Source organism: Capricornis sumatraensis, chromosome 1 (assembly GCF_032405125.1).
Source record: "Capricornis sumatraensis isolate serow.1 chromosome 1, serow.2, whole genome shotgun sequence".
Classification (NCBI taxonomy): domain Eukaryota; kingdom Metazoa; phylum Chordata; class Mammalia; order Artiodactyla; family Bovidae; genus Capricornis; species Capricornis sumatraensis.
Window position 1 is genome coordinate 193,662,020 of NC_091069.1, and position 21,797 is coordinate 193,683,816.

General features: G+C 41.2%; 1 protein-coding gene across 1 annotated transcript in view; it reads right to left on the reverse strand.

The window, feature by feature from the left end:
- USP13 (ubiquitin specific peptidase 13) overlaps positions 1-21,797 on the reverse strand; it is a 129,685-nt gene that overhangs the window by 15,142 nt on the left and 92,746 nt on the right. The window contains exons 14-19 of the mRNA XM_068971203.1: positions 20,211-20,299; positions 17,686-17,808; positions 16,302-16,328; positions 12,769-12,912; positions 10,256-10,422; positions 8,362-8,515 (exon numbers count right to left, since the gene is read on the reverse strand). Of these exons, the coding sequence (XP_068827304.1) occupies positions 8,362-8,515; positions 10,256-10,422; positions 12,769-12,912; positions 16,302-16,328; positions 17,686-17,808; positions 20,211-20,299 (704 nt within the window). The remainder of the gene's footprint in view (positions 1-8,361; positions 8,516-10,255; positions 10,423-12,768; positions 12,913-16,301; positions 16,329-17,685; positions 17,809-20,210; positions 20,300-21,797) is intronic.

The following is a 21,797-nucleotide window of genomic DNA, read 5'->3' on the forward strand; positions in this document are numbered from 1 at the left end:
ACTTTCTGCTAAATTTTAACCTGGAAAGTTTTAATAGTACGAAGCATTGGCAGCCATCCTGTGGCCATGAGGGAGTGCCTGTTTAAGACTGGAACCAACGCTAAGGAAACAGAGGCAGACGATACACGGACCTGCTAGCTTTTATGATACAACACATACCATTTTGTTTAAACAAGTTTGGCTTAGCAATCCTACTATTTATAAAAGAACCCTGAAAACTGTTGTTGGTTTTATTTGATTTGTCTGTTTGGGCTGTCCATTTTGCTCCTAAATAGAAATTACCTAAACCTTTAAATTTTCCTCATTACCCCCAAATGTTCAAGCCAATTCACCAACCAAAATAAAGTTAAAAAGCAATGTCTTGAGAATGTAAACAACTCACCTATAAAGAATACATATTTTTCAGAGTGGAACCTATGAATTCAATATAATTCTAATCAAATCCCTGCAGAAAGGCCAACTGCAAGATCAGGAACTTTTCAAAATCCAGGAGAAACAGTTTAGAAAATATATCAACAGAAAATTGGAATAAAGATTTACTAAGCATGGCCTTTCCCATCAAAGCAAGACCCAGTCTCCCCTACAGCCAGCCAGTCCCTCCTTTATCAGGAAGGTTGCACAAGCCTCTTATCCTCATCCATCAGAGGGCAGACAGAGACAAAACCACAATCACCGAAAACTAACCAAATTGATCACAGCTTTGTGCATCTTAATGAAACTACGAGCCATGCAATGGAGGAAACCACCCAAGACAGACGGGTCATGGTGGAGAGTTCTGACAAAATGTGGTCCACTGGTGAAGGGAATGGCAAACCACTTCATCATTCTTGGCTTGAGTGTCCCATGAACAGTATGAAAAGGCAAAAAAATATGACACTGAAAAATGAACCCCCTAGGTCAGTAGATGTCCAATGTGCTGCTGGAGAAGAGCAGAGAAATAGCTCCAGAAGAAATGAAGAGGATGGGCCAAAGCTGAAACAATGCCCAGCTGTGAATGGGTCTCATGGTGAAAGTAAAATCTGATGCTGTAAAGAACAATATTGCATAGGAACCTGGAATGTTAGATCAATCAATCAAGGTAAACTGGAAGTGGTCAAACAGAAGATGGTAAGAGTGAACATCAACATTTTAGGAATCGGTGAACTAAAATGAATGGAAATGGGCAAATTTAATTCAGATGACCATTATATCTATCGCTGTGGGCAAGAATCCCTTAGAAGAAATGCAGTAGCCCTCATAGTCAACAGAAGAGTCTGAAATGTGGTACTTGTGTGCAACCTCAAAAACGACAAAATGATCTCTGTTCATTTCCAAGGCAAACTATTCAATATCACAGTAATCCAAGTCTATGCCACAACAACTAATGCCAAAGAAGCTGAAAGTGAATAGTTCTATGATGACCTACAAGACCTTCTAGAACTAACACCAAAAAAAGTTGTCCTTTTCATCATAGGGGATTGGAATGAAAAGTAGGAAGAGATACCTGGAGTAACAGGCAAGTTTGGCCTTAGAGTACAAAATGAAGCAGGGCAAAGGCTAACCGAGTTTTGCCAAGAGAACACAAGGGTCATAAGCAAACACCCTGTGCCAACAACACGAGACAGCTCTACACATGGACATCATCAGATGGTCAATATCAAAATCAGATTGATTATATTCTTTGCAGGAAGATGGAGAAGCTCTATATAGTCAGCAAAAACAAGACCAGGAGCTGACTATGGCTCAGATCATGAACTCCTTATTGCAAAACTCAGACTTAAATTGAAGAAAGTAGGGAAAACAATAGGCCATTCAGGTATGACCTAAATCAAATCCTTTACGATTACACAGTGGAAGTGACAAATAGATTCAAGGGATTAGATCTGATAAGAGTGCCTAAAGAACTATGGATGGAGGTTCGTAACACTGGTATAGGAGGCAGTGATTAAAACCATTCCCAAGAAAAAGAAATGCAGAAAGGCAAAATGGTTGTCTGAGGAGGCCTTACAAATAGCTGAGAAAAGAAGAGACGCAAAAGGCAAAGGAAAAAAAGGAAAGATATACCCATCTGAATGCAGAGTTTCAAAGAATAGCAAGGAGAGATTAAAAAAAAAAAAGCCTTCCTCAGTGAACAATGCAAAGAAACAGAGGAAAACAAAATGGAAAAGATTACAGATCTTTTCAAGATAACTGGAGATACCAAGGGAGCATTTCATGCAAAGATGGGCACAATAAAGGGTAGATACAGTATGGACCTAACAGAAGCAGAAGATATTACGAAGAGATGGCAAGAATACACAGAAGAACTATACAAAAAAGGTCTTACTGACCTGAATGACCATGATTGTGTGATCACTCCTTTAGAGCCAGACATCCTGGAGTGTGAAGTCAAGTGAGCCTTAGGGAGCATTACTACAAAGCTAGTGGAGGTGATGGAATTCCAGTTGAGCTATTACAAGTACTTAAAGATGATGCTGTGAAAGTGCTGCACTCAATATGCCAGCAAATTTGGAAGACTCAGCAGTGGTCACAGGACTGGAAATGGTCAGTTCTCATTCCAATCCCAAAGAAGGGTAATGCCAAAGAATGCTCAAACTACCACACAACTGCACTCATTTCACATGCTAGCAAGGTAATGCTCAAAATCCTTCAAGTTAAGCTCAATAGTATGTGAACCAAGAACTTCCATATGTAGAAGCAGGATTTAGAAAAGTCAGGGGTACCAGAGATCAAATTGCCAACATCATTGGACCATAAAAAAAAAAAAAAAAGCAAGCAAATTTCTGAAAAACATCTATTTCTGCTTCATGGACTACACTAAAGCCTTTAACTGTGTGGATCACAACAAACTGTGGAAAATTCTTAAACAGATAAGAAAACCAGACCACCTTATCTGCCTCCTGAGAAACCTGTATGGAGGTCAAGAAGCAACAGTTAGAACCAGACATGGAACAATGAACTGGTTCAGAATTGGGAAAGGAGTACTTCAAGGTTGTATATTGTCACCCTGCTTATTTAACTTATATGCAGAGTACATTACGCAAAATGCTGGGCTGGATAAGTCTCAAGCTGGAATCAAGCTTGCTGGGAGAAATCTTGATTTATTCATGTCACCTCAGATATGCAGATGACACCACCCTTATGGCAGAAAGTGAAGATGAACTAAAGAGCTTCTTGATGAAAGTGAAAGAGGAGAGTGAAAAAGCTGGCTTAAAACTCAACATTCAGAAATGAAGATCATGGCATCTGTCCACCACTTTACAGCAAACAGATGATGAAAAAATGGAAACAGTGACTGACTTTATTTTCTGGGGCTCCAAAATCACTTTGGATGGTGACTGCAGCCATGATATCAAAAGACGCTTGCTCCTTGGAAGAAAAGCTATGACAAACCTAGACATCATATTAAAAAGCAGAGACATCACTTGCCAACAAAGGTCCGTCTAGTCAAGGCTATGGTTTTTCCAGTAGTCATGTATGGATGTGAGAGTTGGACCATAAGAAAAGCTGAGTGCCAAAGAACTGATGCTTTTGAATTGTGGTACTGGAGAAGACTCTTGAAAGTCCCTTGGACAACAAGGAGATCAAAGGAAATTTCCTTTTCCTAAAGGAAATCAACCCTGAATATTCACTGGAAGGACTAATGCTGAAGCTTAAGCTCCAATACTTTGGCTACCTGATATAAAGAGCCAACTCATTGGAAAAGACCCTGATGCTAGAAAAGACCGATGGCAGGAGGAGAAGGGCAACAGAAGATAAGATGGTTGGATGGCACCACCAACTCAATGGACATAAGTCTGAGCAAGTTTTGGGAGATGGTGAAGGACTGGGAAGCCTGGCATGCTGCAGTCCATAGGGTTGCAAAGAGTCAGACATGACTGAGCAACTGAACAACACAGAATATGTAATTCTGAGAAGTAACTAAACCGGAAACACATACAACTATATGGAAAACCATATAGCTTCAGGGGCAGGAGAAAGGGGAGATGAAGCAAAAGAAAACACGTTTCTGCCAGAAAAACTCAATACTATAAAGCTACGAGGTATAATTTACAATACTTGAAACTGTCAAACAAATCAATAAAAAAAAAATATCTAAACACTTCAGTAAAAATGGGCAATGGGCAAAGGAAGTGAGGAAGCAATTAACACAAGAAGAAAAACAACTAGGCAATAAGGATATGAAAAATATGAAGAGTGCTTGGCCAACAGCACTGCTGGGAAGGATGGGAAAAGGAGCTCATGGGTGTTTGAGGGGAGTGAAGCAATCATCTGCATTCACATCTCAAAACACACATTTGACTCCAAAACTTCACTTCCAGAAACTCACCCTAAAGAAATAATAAAGGAGGGCCTTCCCTGGTGGTCTAATGGCTAAGACTCTGAGCTTCCAAATCAGGGGGCCCGGGTTCAATCCCTGGTCAGGAAACTCACAATTAAGAAGAGTTCGCATGCTACTACTAAAGAGTCAGTGGGCTGCAACCAAGACCTGGTGCAGCAAAGAAAAAAACAATTTATTTAAAGTAACTTTAAAAAAAAAAAGAAGAAGGGAGAGCTCAAGAATACTCATTACAGGAAAAAAGAAGGGAGTGGAGTGGAGGAGGGAAGAAATGAAAGAAACTTAAATGTTGAACAAATGTTTATTACCTCGATAGAGACGGAAAGAAGCATTTGTTATACTTCTGTGAACAGAATTCACCCTTTAAGAATAATGTATTATTTAAAAATCACTGCCAACACCTTCTGAATGTGCAAATAACCCCGTTATTTAAAACTCTTTCTGAAATTGTCTTTTATTTAAATAATAGCTAGCTGGCCTAGAATTAGGTATATATATTATGGTACAACTGAATATTAATATATGTTCAATGACTTGGATTTACATAATGTATACCCACAGTTAGGGAATGAGCAGGCTATAAAATAGCATGAATAGTGGCTATAATGTACAACACAGGGAAATACAGTCATTATTTTGTAATAACTATAAATGGAGTATCAGCTATAAAAATACTGAATCACTATGCTGTACACCTGAAACTAATATATTGTAAATTAACTATCTTTCAATATCTAAAGATATCATGTATAGAATAGAATGCTATATTTCTATAAATATATATTTTTACATTCTTTTTTTTTTTTTTTGCCAAGAAAGATCTGAAAAAAGGATAAACACAAAATATTTAACAGTGACTGGGTTATGACTGGCTAGTAGGACTGTAATTATCATTTTCCTCTTTTCATAGATCTGCATTTTCTCAAGTTGCTAAAGTTATTATACATCTTTTTCATTGGAAGAAAAAATAACATAAATGTTAATTTTTGGAAAAGGAAAACAAGAAAAGTGACCAACATGCGTTCAGATGCTAATGCAGCGAAGAAAAAGATGTCATTTTTCCCCTTTCCTATGGTCTTGGCAACAGAATGCAGCAGTCCACTGCTAGTTCCTCCAGGCGGCACTCAGTGGAGGCAGCAAACAAACAGCCCCTGTGACCACCACCACGTGGCCTTCACTTCTTCATGCAGTCATTCATTTGCTCATCACCTCCCATGGGCCAGACACAGTGCTGGAAAGGCCACTTGAAAAGCATCTGTTCTTCTGCAAAATCCCACGCAGAATGCATTTGATGAGTTAGGGTGGTTTATGCATTTTTTATAACTAAATTTTTCTCCTCCTACTGCCCTTAGATTCTGCATATCCTCCGTGTGCTTTTTCATAGTGCATCACTGTCTCCTTCCCCACACTCAACCATAATTGCTAAATTTGGAAGTGATGAGGAGTAAGAACCACAGAGTTTGGCCCAGAGCGCCTTTAAATTCAAGGGTGTTTAAAAACTTCATGAAATCCTATTCAAGGATGCGACTCAAAAAACAGGAATACGTGCAGGTCACTCTGAGTTCAGTAAGCCCGAGGAGAGGATGTGGCTGTTCTGTATCATTAACGACCATCTCTTAGAGAATGGTTGGTCTGTCCAAGCTCCATCAGAAGACAGGAAACCCTAATGATCAGACTCTCCCTCCGTCTGCAGCCAACTACCTTGGCGGCGTTACAAGGGCCCCATCTTGTGGTTTATTCCTTCTGCAAGAACTCACCATCCTAAAGAAAAGTCCATTACAGAAAATCAAGGAAGCGGGGAACCAATGGACACAGAACACATAATAAATCCTGCTCGTGAATTATTGAGTAACTTGTCCGTAACAGCTTTTAATATTTTAGCCCAGGCAGTGATTTCCAAAAAGTAACACAACCCTCTTTAGACAGGTTGGAAGTTGGGAGAACTACAGCTCGTCCTTTTCTTATCTAGTCGCATTAACACAGTTTCAGTGAAGAAATACCTGTTTTATATAAAAGAAGAAGGAAATTTCCCTCCCCCTCTGTCTCTAGAGCCATATCAATGCATACGTGTTAGGTCTGGTAAGACCATGAAGCTACATGTCATACCATTATAGGAACAAATGCTGTTTTGGTGAATTTAACTAGATACAACTATTATTTTGTTGGTACTTTCTATGCACCGGACACCACAAGCTCTATAAAAGTAAAACGGCCTCTGTCCTCCACCAGCTCCCTGTCAGCTGGGAGACACAGGTATTTACACAACTAATTTTATCTCAAGATGAACCTGATACCTCTAATAAGAAAAGCAAACACCCCATTACAGGAGCTAGGGGCACAGCCTCTGCAGACAGGCTGCCTGGGGGGGAGGAATTCTGGTTCTACTTCTCATCAGCACAGCGAGCTTGGCAAGTTACTTTGCCCTCTCTGCCTCAGTTTCCTCAGCTGCAGCATGGACACAATCCCAGTGCCTACCTCACAGGGGTACTGTGAAGACTAAATATGACATGAGTGAAGGACTGTTAATGTTGGTATAATTGTCATCAGCCTGTGAGGTAAGAAGGGACTGATTACGATAAGAACCTGGGGAAGTGGCCCAGAGAAGTGGAACCTGTGGCCAAGTTCTGAATAACGATGAGGATTTTAGCAAGCCGTGATGGGAAAGAAGGGGCAATTTGCATCTAAGGGTTAGCCTGAATGAAGGCCTAGGGGTAAGGAGAGAGGGTCGAGGACCACTGAATGGTGTGGCTACAATACCAGGCCTGTGAGCTGTAGGTCTGGGGAGTGCAGAGGCAACAACACCGAGAGACGAGCTGGCTGGGACCTGACGGCAGGGGGTGGTGGCTGCCAGGCTCTGATCCTGTAGGGAAGGAGAGCCCGAGAGACAGGGTACAGAGTAGGCAGGAACATGCATTCTGACTTTGCATCTTGGCTCTACCTCTGAAGAACTATGTGATCTTGGGCAACATTATCTAATCTTTCTATGCCTCTGTTTTCTTACCTGTAAAATGGGTATGGTGAGGATTAAATGAGTGTCTACATAAAGTGCTTAGAGTCATGCTCAGCACAGGGTGACATATATGTGTTTACTGATGGAGGGCACCACATGCACCTACAGCAGTTCTTCCTGACCTGACTGCCCTTCAGAAAATGATCAGGAGGAGGTATGAGCAATGATAGGGTCAAGGGTAAAAGATCGCTTTTCAACTCTTCAAAAATGTTACCACGAAAGTAACAGCTCTCTTTGGGACAAAAGTGTTCATGGCCTACAATGGAATTTCACTTCAAAGCACAGAGCAAGTCAGAGCTGGCGCTAAAGTGAGGCGTACACACCAGGTGGCATGCCTGAGTCTGTCAAGACTCCCCCAGGTCACCCTGGCCCAAGAGAAGTAGCCAAGTGCACCATTCATGTGGAGAAGGCAATGGCACCCCACTCCAGTACTCTTGCCTGAAAAATCCCATGGATGGAGGAGCCTGGTGGGCTGCAGTCCATGGGGTCGTGAAGAGTCAGACACGACTGAGCGACTTCACTTTCACTTTTCACTTTCATGCATTGGAGAAGGAAATGGCAACCCACTCCAGTGTTCTTGCCTGGAGAATCCCAGGGACGGGGGAAGCCTGGTGGGCTGCCGTCTATGGGGTCGCACAGAGTCGGACATGAGTGAAGCGACTTAGCAGCAGCAGCAGCTTAGCAGCAGCAGCACCATTTATGAGAAGCTGGAATCTATGCTAAGGTTTGAATGATGGCAGACTTCCCTAGTGGCTCAGATGGTAAATGCATCTGCCTACAATGTGGATACCCAGGTTTGATCCCTGGGTCGGGAAGATCCCCTGGAGAAGGAAATGGCAACCCACTCCACTACTCTTGCCTGGAAAATCCCATGGACAGAGGAGTCTGGTAGGCTACAGTCCATGGGGTCGCAAAGAGTCCGACAATGCAACTTCACTTTCACTTTAAAGATGTCAACATGCAGAAGTGGGAGGGAAGGGCGTGAAGAGAATGTACCACAACCCCTTGAGCAATCCCTGAGGCAAGAACTTACTTCCAGATCCATCCTTGACTCTAGGTCCTTCAGGTTTGGCCTCAGAAATGATGTTTGCATTGGCGTTATTCTCCATCTCAATCACAAAGTCACTGTCCTCCTCAAACTCAGGATGGCTAAAGATCCAATCCAGTGCTCTTTCCAGGTTACTATTCTGATAAAACAAAACATTTTTACAATGTATGCTGTCCTGAGGCCTCATTATATCCTGACTGTCTGAACCAGGATGTCAAGCAGACAGGGCAGGAGGCCTGAATTCATTAGTCCTAAGTGGCTCTGAGTAAGAGGCTCTGACCTTGTCTATGAAATGCACTTTCCATGGACATTCTGCAAGTCTCTCAACTGAGGTCTGTAACTGGATTCACTGGAAAACAGTTCAAAGCAGCAGGTCAGCATTCCAAAGCTGTATCAGTCCTAGCTCAGCATTTCTGTGAGCTGATGCTGATAATGATGAGAGGCTGAAGGCCAAGAGAATGGCATCTGTCTTACTGCGGCTCTTTCCAAAGCCACACTAACTGCAATGCTACCTTCTCCACCAACTGTATTTTGTGCAGATAACCATGCGGGGTGGAGGAAAGCTAACATGGATACCAGGTCAGAGCCTCTTCTCCTAAATGTCAGAAGAGTGACTGAACTGCAGCAGAGACAAGATGATGCCTTGATTAATGAAGACAACACTGGTTAGTTAAGTTACATTGTTTAAAACTGAACTCCATGTAATTCAGATCAATGGACCATAAAAGCATTTCCGTCAATCCCCTTTGTGACATTACTTGATGAGTTAAACAATTTGTTTAGATGTAGGCAAAATTGCCAATTAAACAGTCAAGCAAGTAAAATAATTGGGGCATAAACAAGTACACTGAGTATAACAAACTCCGGTTGAAACATTTCAAGCATTTTAAAGGAAAACAGATTGTTCCAGCCAAACTGTCGGGAGCCAGCCGAGAGCCTCTGTGACCTCAGCAAGGGGCCCAATCAGAGCCCAGTCAGGATGGCAAGAAGGACTCGGGAGCTGATATCCACTTAAAAATGGATTGGTTCTGGTGGTTTAGTCACTAAGTCATGTCCAATGCTTGCAATCTTGTTCCCTTGGACTGTAGCCTGCCAGGCTCCTCTGTCCATGGGTCTTCCCAGGCAAGAGTACTGGAGTGGGTTGCCATTTCCTCCTCAGGGGAACTTCCCAACCCAGAGATGGAACCGGGGTCTGGGTCTCCTGAATTGGCAGGCTTTACCACTTAGCCACCAGGGAAGCCCTCAAAAATGGATTATGGTGTGAAAAAAAAAAAAGTACTTTCCCTCAACATTAAACAGATGTCTGCACTGCAAGAGGAAGGCCTCTGTCTACCCTCCAATATCCTGGTCCCGTCTTTCCTGATAATATCAGGACTTCACGAATACCTGATAAAACTTCTCTCCACAGAGAGAAACAGAAGCAGATAATTCCAAAGAGACTTCTCCATGAGGACTTTTGAGAGAGAACACTCCAAGATCTTGGTATCAGAAAAGCACAATTTCTCCTGAAGGACTGCCTTATTGAACACAGGATCTCAAGCATCCCTCCTTCCTCTAAGGCCACAAGCAAGCTCCAAGTAAAGTCTCTGACCTCATGCTAATGAACATTAAGAGGACACAGAGTGTCTTTCAGCTGGATTATCTTACCTCCATTGTATTATCTCCCTTGCTTTTTGAAAATATCCTTACTCTTAAAATCTCTGAATGTTTCCCTCAATCATTTATTTTACCCTTATATATACTACATGTTAATAAACCCTTCTGGGGAATAGTGGGTGTGAGACAGACATGATTCAAAACGATCAGAGGACACTGGAAAGTTTCAGTTGCCAGTAACAAAACAGAAGAGGCAGGGGTTCACATGGTCTCTCGTGCTTACCGTTGCTCGCAGGGCCTGAATAGCCTGATTTCGATGGAATCCCATGGAGGTAATGATAGCTACAGTTTCTTCCGGAGGTTGGTTATCCAATCCAGTAGCACCAAAAACAGAGGCCCCAGCAGAAGCTGCTCCTCCATAACCAGGCAAGGTCAGCGGTTCAGCAAAATCTGGAGAAAAGAATCACACTCAGGCCCTTTCCTTTTTCGGGTCTTGAAATAAACAACCCTCTAGAGCTAACAAGAAAAAATACCTAAAGTTACAATAATCAAGACAGTCTAAAACTGGCATAAGAACAAACATATAGATCAATAGCCTAATAGAACAGAATTCAGAGTTCAGATATAACCCTACGTATCAACGGTCAACTGATTTTCAACAAGGGTACTGAGACCATTCAGTGGGGAAAGGACAATCTTTTCAACAAATGGTGCTGGGACAACTACATATCCACATTCAAAAGAATAAATCTGGATCCCTACCTCACATCATATGCAAAAATTAACTCCAGATGGATCAAAACTCTTAAAAGAAAGCATGTAAGAAAATCTTTGTGACCTTTGGGTTAGGCAATGGTTTTCTAGATACAACACCAAAAGCACAAAGTGACAAAAGAAAAAAAACAGACAAAAGGATACTATTAAGAAAGTGAAACGATAACCCATACAACAGAAGAACATATTTGTAAACCATATATCCCATAAGGTAACTGTATCCAGAGCTCTTCAAACTCAAAAATACAAAGACAACTTAACCTCATTAAAAACAGACAAAGCATATGAATAGATATTTCTCCAAAGATAGGTAATTGGTCAATATGCATATGAAAAGGCATTCATCATTAGCCACTAGGGAAATGCAAATCAAAACCACGATGAGATTTAACAAGGGTTGGTGAGGATGTAGGAAAACTGAAGCCCTCACACATTGCTAGTGGGGATGTTACACTGTCACTGTTAAGAAACAATTCAGTAGCTTCCAAGAGAGTTAAACATGGAGTTACTATATGACAGAGAAATTCCATTCACGAGAAATGAAAACATGTCCATATAAAAATTTGTACATGGGGACTTCCCTGATTGTCTGGTGGCTGAGAATCTGCCTGTCAATGCAGAGGACACAGGTTCAATCCCTGGCAGGGGGTGATCCCACATGCTTCACAGCAACTAAGCCCTTGCACCACAGCTACTGAGCCCATGTGCTGCACCTACTGAAGCTCCTGCACTTGAGCCTGCCTGCCACAATGAAGCCACAAAGAGATGCCACCGCAATGAGAAGCCCGTGCACCACAATGAAGGGTAGCCCTCGCTCGCTGCAACTAGAGAAAGCCCACACACAGCAACAAAGACCCAGTGAAGCCAAAAAAAAATAAATTTTAAAATATATTTCTAAAAAAACTTTGTACACAAAATGTGTATAGTGGCATTATTCATAATAGCCAAAAAGTGGAAACCCAAATATCCATCAATCGATGAAAGAATAAATAAAACATAGTATGCCCATACAACAGACTATTATCCAACCATAAAAAGAAATAAAGTACCAATACATGCCACAACATAAATGAACCTTGAGAGCATGATGCTAAGTGATAGAAACCAGAAACAAAAGATCTCACATTGCATGATTCCATTTATATGAAACATCCAGAACAGACAAATCCACAGAGCCAGAAAGAACGTTGACTAGTGATTGCCAAGGGCTGGGAAGAACAGGGAAAATGGAAAGTGACTTCTATTATCTACAGAATTTCTTTTTGGATGGTTGCAAAACTCTGTGAATTTACTAAAAAACCACTGTAATATACACTTTTTATCTGGAGAAATTCTTTTTCCTCTTTATTTTTTAAATTCTGAAAGTATGATAACACATTTATAGGAGACTTGGAAATCACAGAACAAAGTTACATATAGTTCTACTATATATTACAATTATTTTTTTAAGTAGATAAATTAAGATTTTTAGTTGGAGTTTCAATATCAAACTCAAAAATTAATAGAATGAATAGACAGAAAAGTAGAAGGATATAGTAGACCTGAAAAGCACTATGAACCAATTCAACGTAATTAAGATTCATACAAGTGAAATGTATACTTTAAATGAAGGAATTATATGGTATGTGAATTATCTTAATAAAGTAGGTAAAAGTTAATGCTAACTAAACAGCCCCTATTTCTTCAGGCACAATCTTTTAGCTCAAGTTCTCATCATTTCTTAGCTAGAAGTATATCGCACATCTTTCCAATGTTTTTTTTTTTTTTTTGCGACTGAATTATACATTTTAAAAGGGTGAATTCTCTCTCAACAAAGCTATTATTTAAAAGAGGAAAGCAAAGACTGTAACTTTGCTACACAGGCAAAATAGCCATCCTCTCCCATCCACTCTGTGCAGCAGATTATGAGCTGATAAATCATTTTCTGGGACACACCCTGAGGACACAGAAGGACCAAGGCTTAACATCACTGAGGGCCAATCATGTCAGACTCCAAAGCCAGTCCATCTTCTGACCACCTACCTGGCTCTTCCATGTGAACAACGATCCAGTTGAAGGCCACCTCGGCTCCCATATTTCCAGTAAAATACACAGCCTTCCGACACGCTTCTAGAGGGAAGCCCATCTCAGCCAGCTGCATCACCGAAGACTCATCAATATCTGATGCTACAGAGCACACAGGATAGTCTGGCGTAAAAAGTCAACCCTATTTCTTCTTGTCTTAACTTCTCTTCACCCCTTATCCACGTGCTACCCAAAGAAGGTGCTATTTTGTTTGTTTAGATGGTGGTTTAACTGTGTTTTGTTTTAAGCCATCCAAATATTAAGCTATTTTAGCTGAGTTTTTATCTTTGACAAAATAGGAACCATGGTAATTACCTGAACAATCCAAGCACTGAAAAACAACTCCCTAATTTCCTATGGGGAGATCTAGTGTATTCCCAGAACCATTACAGTCTCTTACATCACTCTCAAGACCACTACAGCAGGCTCTCTTAGGACTGAAATTGGAAGAGAAAGCATTCTCTGCAGGCCAAAAAGCTTATCCCTTAAACCTCACAGAAAGTTATACCAGGTCTTTAGATATATCAGCAATCAAAGGATGCAATCAGTCTGAGACATGGAGAGCCAACATTCAGATAGAAGGAAAATTTTTTAACTGTATACACTTAAGATATTTAAAAGGATTGCTTTACAAACATAACTTTGGCTTAGATACAGATTTTCTTTTCTTTTCACAATAATATATAGATATGGGTAGAGAGGGCTTCCCTGGAGGCATAGACGGAAAAGAATCTGCCTGCGATGCAGGAGACCCGTGTTCGATCCCTGGGTTGGGAAGATGCCTTAGAGAAGGAAATGGCAACCCACTCCAGTATCCCTGCCTGGAAAATCCCATGGACAGCGGAGCCTGGTGGCCTCTAGTCCATGGGGTCGCAAGAGTTGGACACAACTTAGTGACGAAACCATGGGCAGAGAGGTGTGTAAACACACACCTATATATACACATGTCTATAGGTTTGTATGTATATTCATTCATACACATACATGTACATGGGTGTGTATGTATGTCCATGTGTGTGTACACATACCACCTACACGAGGCTCTCAAATTACACCAAAGGCTGAGAGGGAACTGGAGCAAAATATCCCCCTTTTGGTTTCCACGCCCTGAGGTCTATAATCTACTGAAAACTCTGCCAGAGGCAGCAAACAGTAGTAGAACTGAGGAACAAAAATATCTGTTCTACAAAAATTATACTGAAAATGTATTTACCAAAGTTCTATCTCACAATGAGGATACACGGGACATCCTATCAAGATAAAATTTTAAGAAAGCAATGATATAGGACAACAGTGATTCCTCAATTGTGGTCTAGAGAATACTAGTGTTCTAAAAGAGATGAACCACAAAATTAACGAACCACAAAACAAAGGGCTCCCATGGTCAAATAAGTTTTTTAAACCTACATTCTCTGTTCTCCCTAGAAATTCACAGTGTGCATTAAGGGAGTGAAAATTCTAAAGTCCTGTAATAAAGACTCCTGTAGTAGGTTTGGATTGACATGTACATAGTACAGTATACACAATAGATAACCAACAAGGACCTACTGTATAGGAAAGGGAACTATACTCAATATTTTATAATAACCTAAAAAAATCTGAAAAAAATAGACATAGATATGTATAACTGAATCACTGTGCTATATACCTGAAACTAATATGACATTGTAAATCAGTGCTACTTCAAATAAAATTTTTAAAATATTTTAAAAGTTTAGTAATTTAAAAAAGGATTCCTCTGGGCAGAAACTATGAAACTCTTTCAGAGAATACTTTTCAACACCTTGTGAAAGACTCTGTTCTCTAGAATGCAGTTAAGTAATGCAGCTTAATAAGTGTATGCATGCATGTAACAGCATATTAAATTGAAAATGTCTAATTCCATTTTGGGGAAAATAGAGTGAACCAGCTGGTTATAGATGGGTGGTGAAACCAGAGATGACTCATCACTAATATGTAATTTCTACATATCTTTTCATTTATAGTAAGAATATAATCAAAGTTACTCCTTTTAAATGTCTGCTGACTGTGAGCTGAACTGCTGAAATTTGGATCCCTATCTCACATCATATGCAAAAATTAACTCCAGATGTATCACTGGCCTAAATGTAAAAGCTAAAACTACAAAACTCTTAAAAGAAAGCATATAAGAAATCTTTGCAATTAACCCCAGATAATGTTGTTTTCTCCTGGTGAATACAGCAGGCTTAGATCAGGAGGAAAATGGAAAACTGCTGATTGTGAGCTGAACTGCTCACAGTCAGACTCCTCTGATACAGTTCCAGCCACCCTCCACGTCCCCTGGAGCAAGATCCTGGAGACTGGCTCTCTGCAGGGTTGGGAGAGCCAGCAAACTCCTCATACTCCAGACAAGGTCAAGTGACATGAAAGCATGCCTGACGCCTAGCTCTGGCTCTGGTCCTAGCTCTTAGGTCTCTGAACTTTCCTGGGTATCACTTTTATCCTCTGTATAAAGGTCACCTGCTCTGCCCATTGTACTGTGACAATCAAATAAGAAGCTGGACTTTGTATTATTATAATAGTACATTTATACACGGTTAAAAGAATTTATGGAGTCATAAACTCAACGATGACTCATGGTAACCATTCAAAAATACTGTTATCATTACAATCAGATTATTTGCAGAGGCAATGGTTTGCCCATGACCCTCGCTGCCCCTAACAGCCTCTTCAGCAACCAGCAAATCAAAACTGACCCAAGAAGGCAAGCATGGAGGTCTAAGTCACATGATCAATCACATAAAGTGTTTTTTGGCAAAGTGAAACACTTAAACTTCTAAATTAACAATAGTGTCTCCGGCAAGGCTTTGTAGACAAAAAGATTCAGAGTATTTTGTGTTAACATACTCCTTCTTCCTCCTAATTAATATCTAAATATTGACTATAAAATAGTTTGCTTTTTTTCATGTTCTTTAGAAAATCAAAAGTATCAACTCACCCAGGATTAAGGAACTAAATGACTACAAAATTAACAAACAATCCGATGACACTGACACCCTTAGGAGTATTAATTAATACTACTATGTCCTGTCACCCGTGAATCTTCATTATGTGCCCTGAAGAAGTGGACAAAGTGACAGATCACTGTACTATCACTGCAGCAAGAGACCTACTCATATGGCCAGGGAAGGAAGAAATGGCACCAGTATCCCCCATTCACATATGAGGAAACTGACGCTCAGAGATGTTAATGATTCTAGGTCACACAGCCACAACTGGCAAAGCCAAGATTCTGACTCAGGGCTGGCTGGCTCTCACACTGAAGTTCTCTCTCCTGAAACACAGGGCCATCTATTCACCACACTACTGGTTTAGATTTGCTGTGACCTCAACTTGCAGACCAAGATTTATTCCCACCCAGGAAAAGCTGCACATGTATAGAACAACGCCCTTTACTGAACCCCCACAGCTAAATGCGTTAGACCAGTAACAATGGTAGGACACTGAGAAAAAACATAAAAGATACATACGGTCTATCAGCTGGGTCATCAGGCGATCTGGAAATCAAAGGAGAGGGCAGGAAGTGAGACCCAACCATGGCAAAGAGTTCTAGAGAAAGAAAAAGAGTTAACCCAGAGCACTCCCTCACCCCCACCCATTAAGACCCCACACTGTTGTCAGCTCCCTGGTCCTCCATGCAGACCAGCCAACCCAACATAAAGTCATTCCAGCAAGGAGGGAGAACACTCAGTTTCAGGCATTTAGAGCAGATAAAACATGATGCTCTGCTGATCATCTTAAGGAACTAAATAATTTCCTTCCCTGTACTTCTAAGAACTCCATTTAATTACAATCCAAGAACTCTGTTATAAACGTCAGAAAAAGCAGGAGCAATGCTAATAAACCATCTTGCAGTTCTCTGACACTCTGAGGACTGATGTTTTTAGAATTCCTTTAATGAACCACCTATACCACCCAGCCTGGACCATCCCACCTAAAGACCCCTTCCCTGCTCTCCACCCTCTGCAATTTAGCATTGGACTCAGCATTAGAGAATAATGTAACACAGGTGCCAATCTTGACTCCTCTCTTGCTCCTCCCGGATTCAGTTTATACCCCAACAGGGTCACCAATAATGGTCACTGCTCAGCCAACAGCCATCCTGTGGGGCAGGTGCCCTAAGCACTCTGGCACTATTAGCTAATGTACCTAATTAACTCATTAGGAAGGCGAACAGCAAACACGTGGGCTAACAAAGCCAGAATGAAAGTGATTTCACCAGAATAACTGAACTAATAATGAAGCCAAGATCTCTCCATGCTGTTCTTGGACTCACAAAGGCAATGATTTTTCACATGTACTTTTCTCTTAAAAAGTATTCTTCACAAGGACCACTTTAAGGTTCACAGAGAGTAAGAGAAGCTCAAACTGTTCTCTTGCTATGAAGCAGTAATGAAGCTGGAGAGGTGAGACGTGGGCAAGATTTTTAAAACCAACACACACTGTTCAATTTCCCTTTCTGGTTCTCCAAAGATATTCCAAGAAGGACACAGCTCCCCTAGACTAAGAACCCACTGAAAACACACTCCTCTTCCCCATAGGCTTATCAGAGCAAGGGAGGAGGGAGGCAAAGGCAGAGGCAAGGTAAGCCAAAAACTTCCTGGAGACCTGCTGCCCTCTGCTGCTTGTGATTTCCATGGACCCATTTGGTTCACTCATGTTGGGGCTGTGCCTCTTCCTGTGACTATTACTATTTTAAGCTCAAGGTTTGCAGCCAGGCTTCAGTTCTGTATGTCTATGGTGGGTTACAACACAGGAAAGCACCATGGGACAACATAGTGAAGGAGCAAAAGGGACTATTCCAGCAGAGGAGCGGGAAGGCATTGAGAAGGTCCTCCTGGCAGAAGACGGTACCTTTAGAGTCATCAGGAATCACTATGGGGGGGCTGATGTCTGGAAGTTCCTCCTCTCCTGGCTGCAACCCCCTGGCTCGGAGATGGTTGATATCAAGTAGGTCTGGCATATCAATAGAAACATCTGCAAAATGAGAGAGATTATACTCACTGGACTCTCCGAATAACCACAAGCACCTCCTCAATCTAGCACCACTAACTAGGTACACGTGTCTAGGCAGAGCCAAGGGATGTGTTATAGTTCCTGGGAGTAAGTCACAGGACCAGAAAACTGACTAAGACTGATTAGAGTTTAATGTAGAACCGGGGGAAACACAGATGCAGGATTTCATACTGAACAACAAGAAATGAGGGAAGCCAGAGGTCGAAAACTGGGAGCCCATACAACATCTGTAGACACTTTCTGTTGGCTGTTTTTAAAATGTCGGCAACACATTCCAATTTTTAAATCAGAGATTTCAATTCAAAACTCCAGACTTCCAACTCATTTTGAAGAAAACAAAAAAAAAGCTGTAGCAGAGTCTCATGTGACAACAACTGCCTGGGGCTGATTCTCAGCTTTCACTCCAAGGTAATATGCCCTCCGTGTCTGTCTGCCACAGACCTCACCACTCCTCCTGCCCCCATGATCCTGAGCATCACATGTGCACTATTCTGATTCTTATGATAGGGAAATGTTTTCCTAATCCATGTCTCCATCCAAAATGGGAATACTCAAGAAAGGATAAGACAGCTATAGCTATGTGTTTCTTATACCCAGCCTACTTCTGTCATTTACATTATCACTCTGTCCTCATTAGGCATTTGAGTTTGCAACCCATAGTTTATGCCTTTTCTCTGATCACCATGGGTACTGTGATTATTCTACCGAAGGTAATAAAAACTGAAGCTTTAAAGAAATTAATTGAACTTCAAGTGTATTCATCTTGAGGCATACTTTTTTTTAACTTCTCAGCTCAGTTGTCATTATGTTGACTTATTCAAATACAAAATATATGTATGAGTCTAACAGCCTGTTGCAAATTTGTACTGCACACAGTCAGATATGGTAATAATGGAAAATGGGTTCAAATGTTGGTGCAGGATATGTCTCTTGGGCTAACAAACAGAATCTGAAAACACCATCCCCAAAACCAGCTACAATGTTAGGTGTGTAAGTCCTACTTTAAAACAACCACCCAAAGAAAAGGCTTAGTTTAAAAAAAAAAAAAATTTAATCTCAGCAAACAGCAAAATCAAACATAATGTCTGACCAACAAAATCGAAACAACTGCTCCTCAACAGAAATTTTCAGGTTCATTAAAGAAAGCTTTGAGGCTGCTTTAAATTCAGCAAGACTATGAAATCTGATCTGAATTTGGCATCCTTTACCAAAATTCCAAGGACAAAGAAAATAAAACTGTTTCCAAAGCAGTTCAAAGCCTTTCGAAGAAGTCAGTTTTCTCTCTGGGGTGCATATTGGATCCAAGGAGGAAAGGCTGAGTGATGAGTAACCTGCCCTTGGCCCTCCTCCCTGCCCACAAAATTATTCCACCAGGAAAAGAGGAATGAGCTGCAGGCTCACGGGCTGCATAATGCCATGTGGAGATCAGTGCTATGCTAACTGCTAGTGCCAGAGGTTTCTGGGGAATCACTCCTGCAGATTTTACATTCTTTTTACTTATCCCCTTCAGATGAGCAGATGAGTTCTTAATTAACCAACCTAGGACTGACTTGTTTTTTAAGTGCTCAAAAACATAGACACTAAAAGACTGGCAAGCAGTCTGAGATCCTTGCTTGAGAAATCAGAGGTTAAAACTGTATGGACTTCCACGGCCCTGAGCACAGCCTAGGAACACATTCATATCTGATTGAGATGGTAGAGAAAATGTTCTTACTCATTGTCTGGAAAGATAACCTCTAACAGTGGTCAAGGGCCTTTAAGATTAGAAAGAAGCCCAATTTGGCCACATCCCTTTTTCTTTTTAATACAACTGACTGTACTTATGTTATTATTAATAAAGTTCATATGATTTAAACAAATACCATTAGCCATACCCGCCTGCTTTAGAGGTCAAGGAGAGATGCTAAAGACAGTATTGACACATCTTCAGTTACTAGCACCTCCAAGCATGACTTTTGGACCAGTAGCACTAGCAGCATCAGCATCACCTGGGCACATGTTAGAATATAGAGCCCTGGCCCCATCCCAGACCTGCTGAATCAGCACCTACATTTTACCAAGATCACGTTCCAGTTTGGGAGGCATGATTTGAGATTGTGAGGCTCCTGTTTTCACTCTTAGATTCTGGCCATTTTAGAACCCATTATTAGAGAGGTGGGCAAGCAAGTGGCAATTTGTGTTTATTTTTTTTTTTTTACTACCACCAGTGTTTATCATATCTTTCAAAAGAGAAAGGTGGGAATCATGGAAAAAGAATGAAATGAGACCGTTTCTGGCAGCCAACCGCATGGGCTCTTTCACATGCCATGTTTTTTAAATAGCTAATTTAATGTTTTAAGCAAAAGCATGCAAAAGATACCTACCAAATTTTTTGGGAACCCAGTCAAGACCAAAAGTGAACTTCTTTATCTGCACTACCAAGTATTCAGGGAATGAGGCAAAGCGAGATGTTCTGGGAAACACAAGGGGATTAGATCAATGAAACAGGCATAAAGAATTATGGATACAGTTCATGAAGCATCATAAGCTGTGTCTGAGGCACACCCAGCAGTCCCAGGGCCTGCAGTGAAGAGGAGGGACATACACGCACACGTGAGCAGACACACACACACAGGAGTGGACACACACACATACCACCTCACCACTCATCCTGGCCTTTCGACGAGAGGACAATGTTTAACATAGGACAAGGTTGTCCCCAAGGATGATTTTGGACCCCCTGCAAAATTACTGCTTTTACTTTGCTGTGGCATTCTGTATTTCTAAAAAGTGGTTTTCAACTATAAACGTTTGTGTTTTCCTAAAACCCTTGGCAGTGTCACACATATTTGCAGATGCATGGGGGCACCTTGCATTGTGTTTGTATATGAAGTTTGAAAAAGCTCCCTGAGCCGTCCTGACATACCCCCAATCTGCTCTGACCACAAGTCGCTATCTTGTAGCACAGAGTTGGCATCAGAAGGTTATATTGGAACTTTGGTTGAGGCTGACTACTGGAAATGCCAGGGCCTCATTAAAATACTACCACACCTAAAATCTATGGCCTCATGGATCCTAAAAGGGGGGTGTGGGTCGGTGGGTGGGTGTGTGTGTGTACTATGAGGTATCTAAAATATCTAAATCTGGGCCTTCAATTTTTAAAATTAATATATATGGTTAATGTCTTGAGTTTCCTTTCAAACTTTCATGAATGCTGAATTGTCTGGACTTGCCTTTGATGATTTTATGCACCAACTATTCAACTAATACATCAAATACATGCCCCGGTTTCAACTCATTCTCTCCACATTTATTATCTTGTTTATAAAAACCCTTTCTACTCAAGTGTCAATCTGAGTACAGTAAGGTATATAGAAAAAACTTAGATTTAAACAGATACGATAGGTACCTTTTAAAATAAAAGATTCTAGGACATGTTTCCTACAAACTCCGCTTTTCATATCTATGTGGAATGCATCTTCCCAGAACTCAGAAATCCAATACAAATGCTCTGCTGCCCCCTAGTGTAGAAGAGAAGCCACAGTGCAGGGGCAGAGAATTGTCCAAAAAGTGTCAGAAGACTTGGATGCTACTTAATTCACTCAAAATCTAACCCTCCTTGAGGCTTCACATTTACAAAATGGGTTATTAGTAATAGCTGCCTGCCAGGGCTGTGCGACGGTCATGCAGTGTCATGAAACCACCTGGCACACTAGAATGTGCCGTGTACAGCCAAGGCGTTAGCATGATCCTGTCATGCAAGAGCTAGAATCACAGGACCAAGGACACTGAGCTGGCTTGTCACCGACCTGTATTTTGCCCCAAGTAGGTCACTTAACCACTCTGGATCTCAAATTCCCCATCACAAGGAAGGTAGCAGGGTACAGGCAATGAGGGAGTTTCTCAAAAAACAAGAGCTTAACTATCCTAAGGAGCTGATCTATTAGCCTAGCTCACTCTCCAGAAATTAT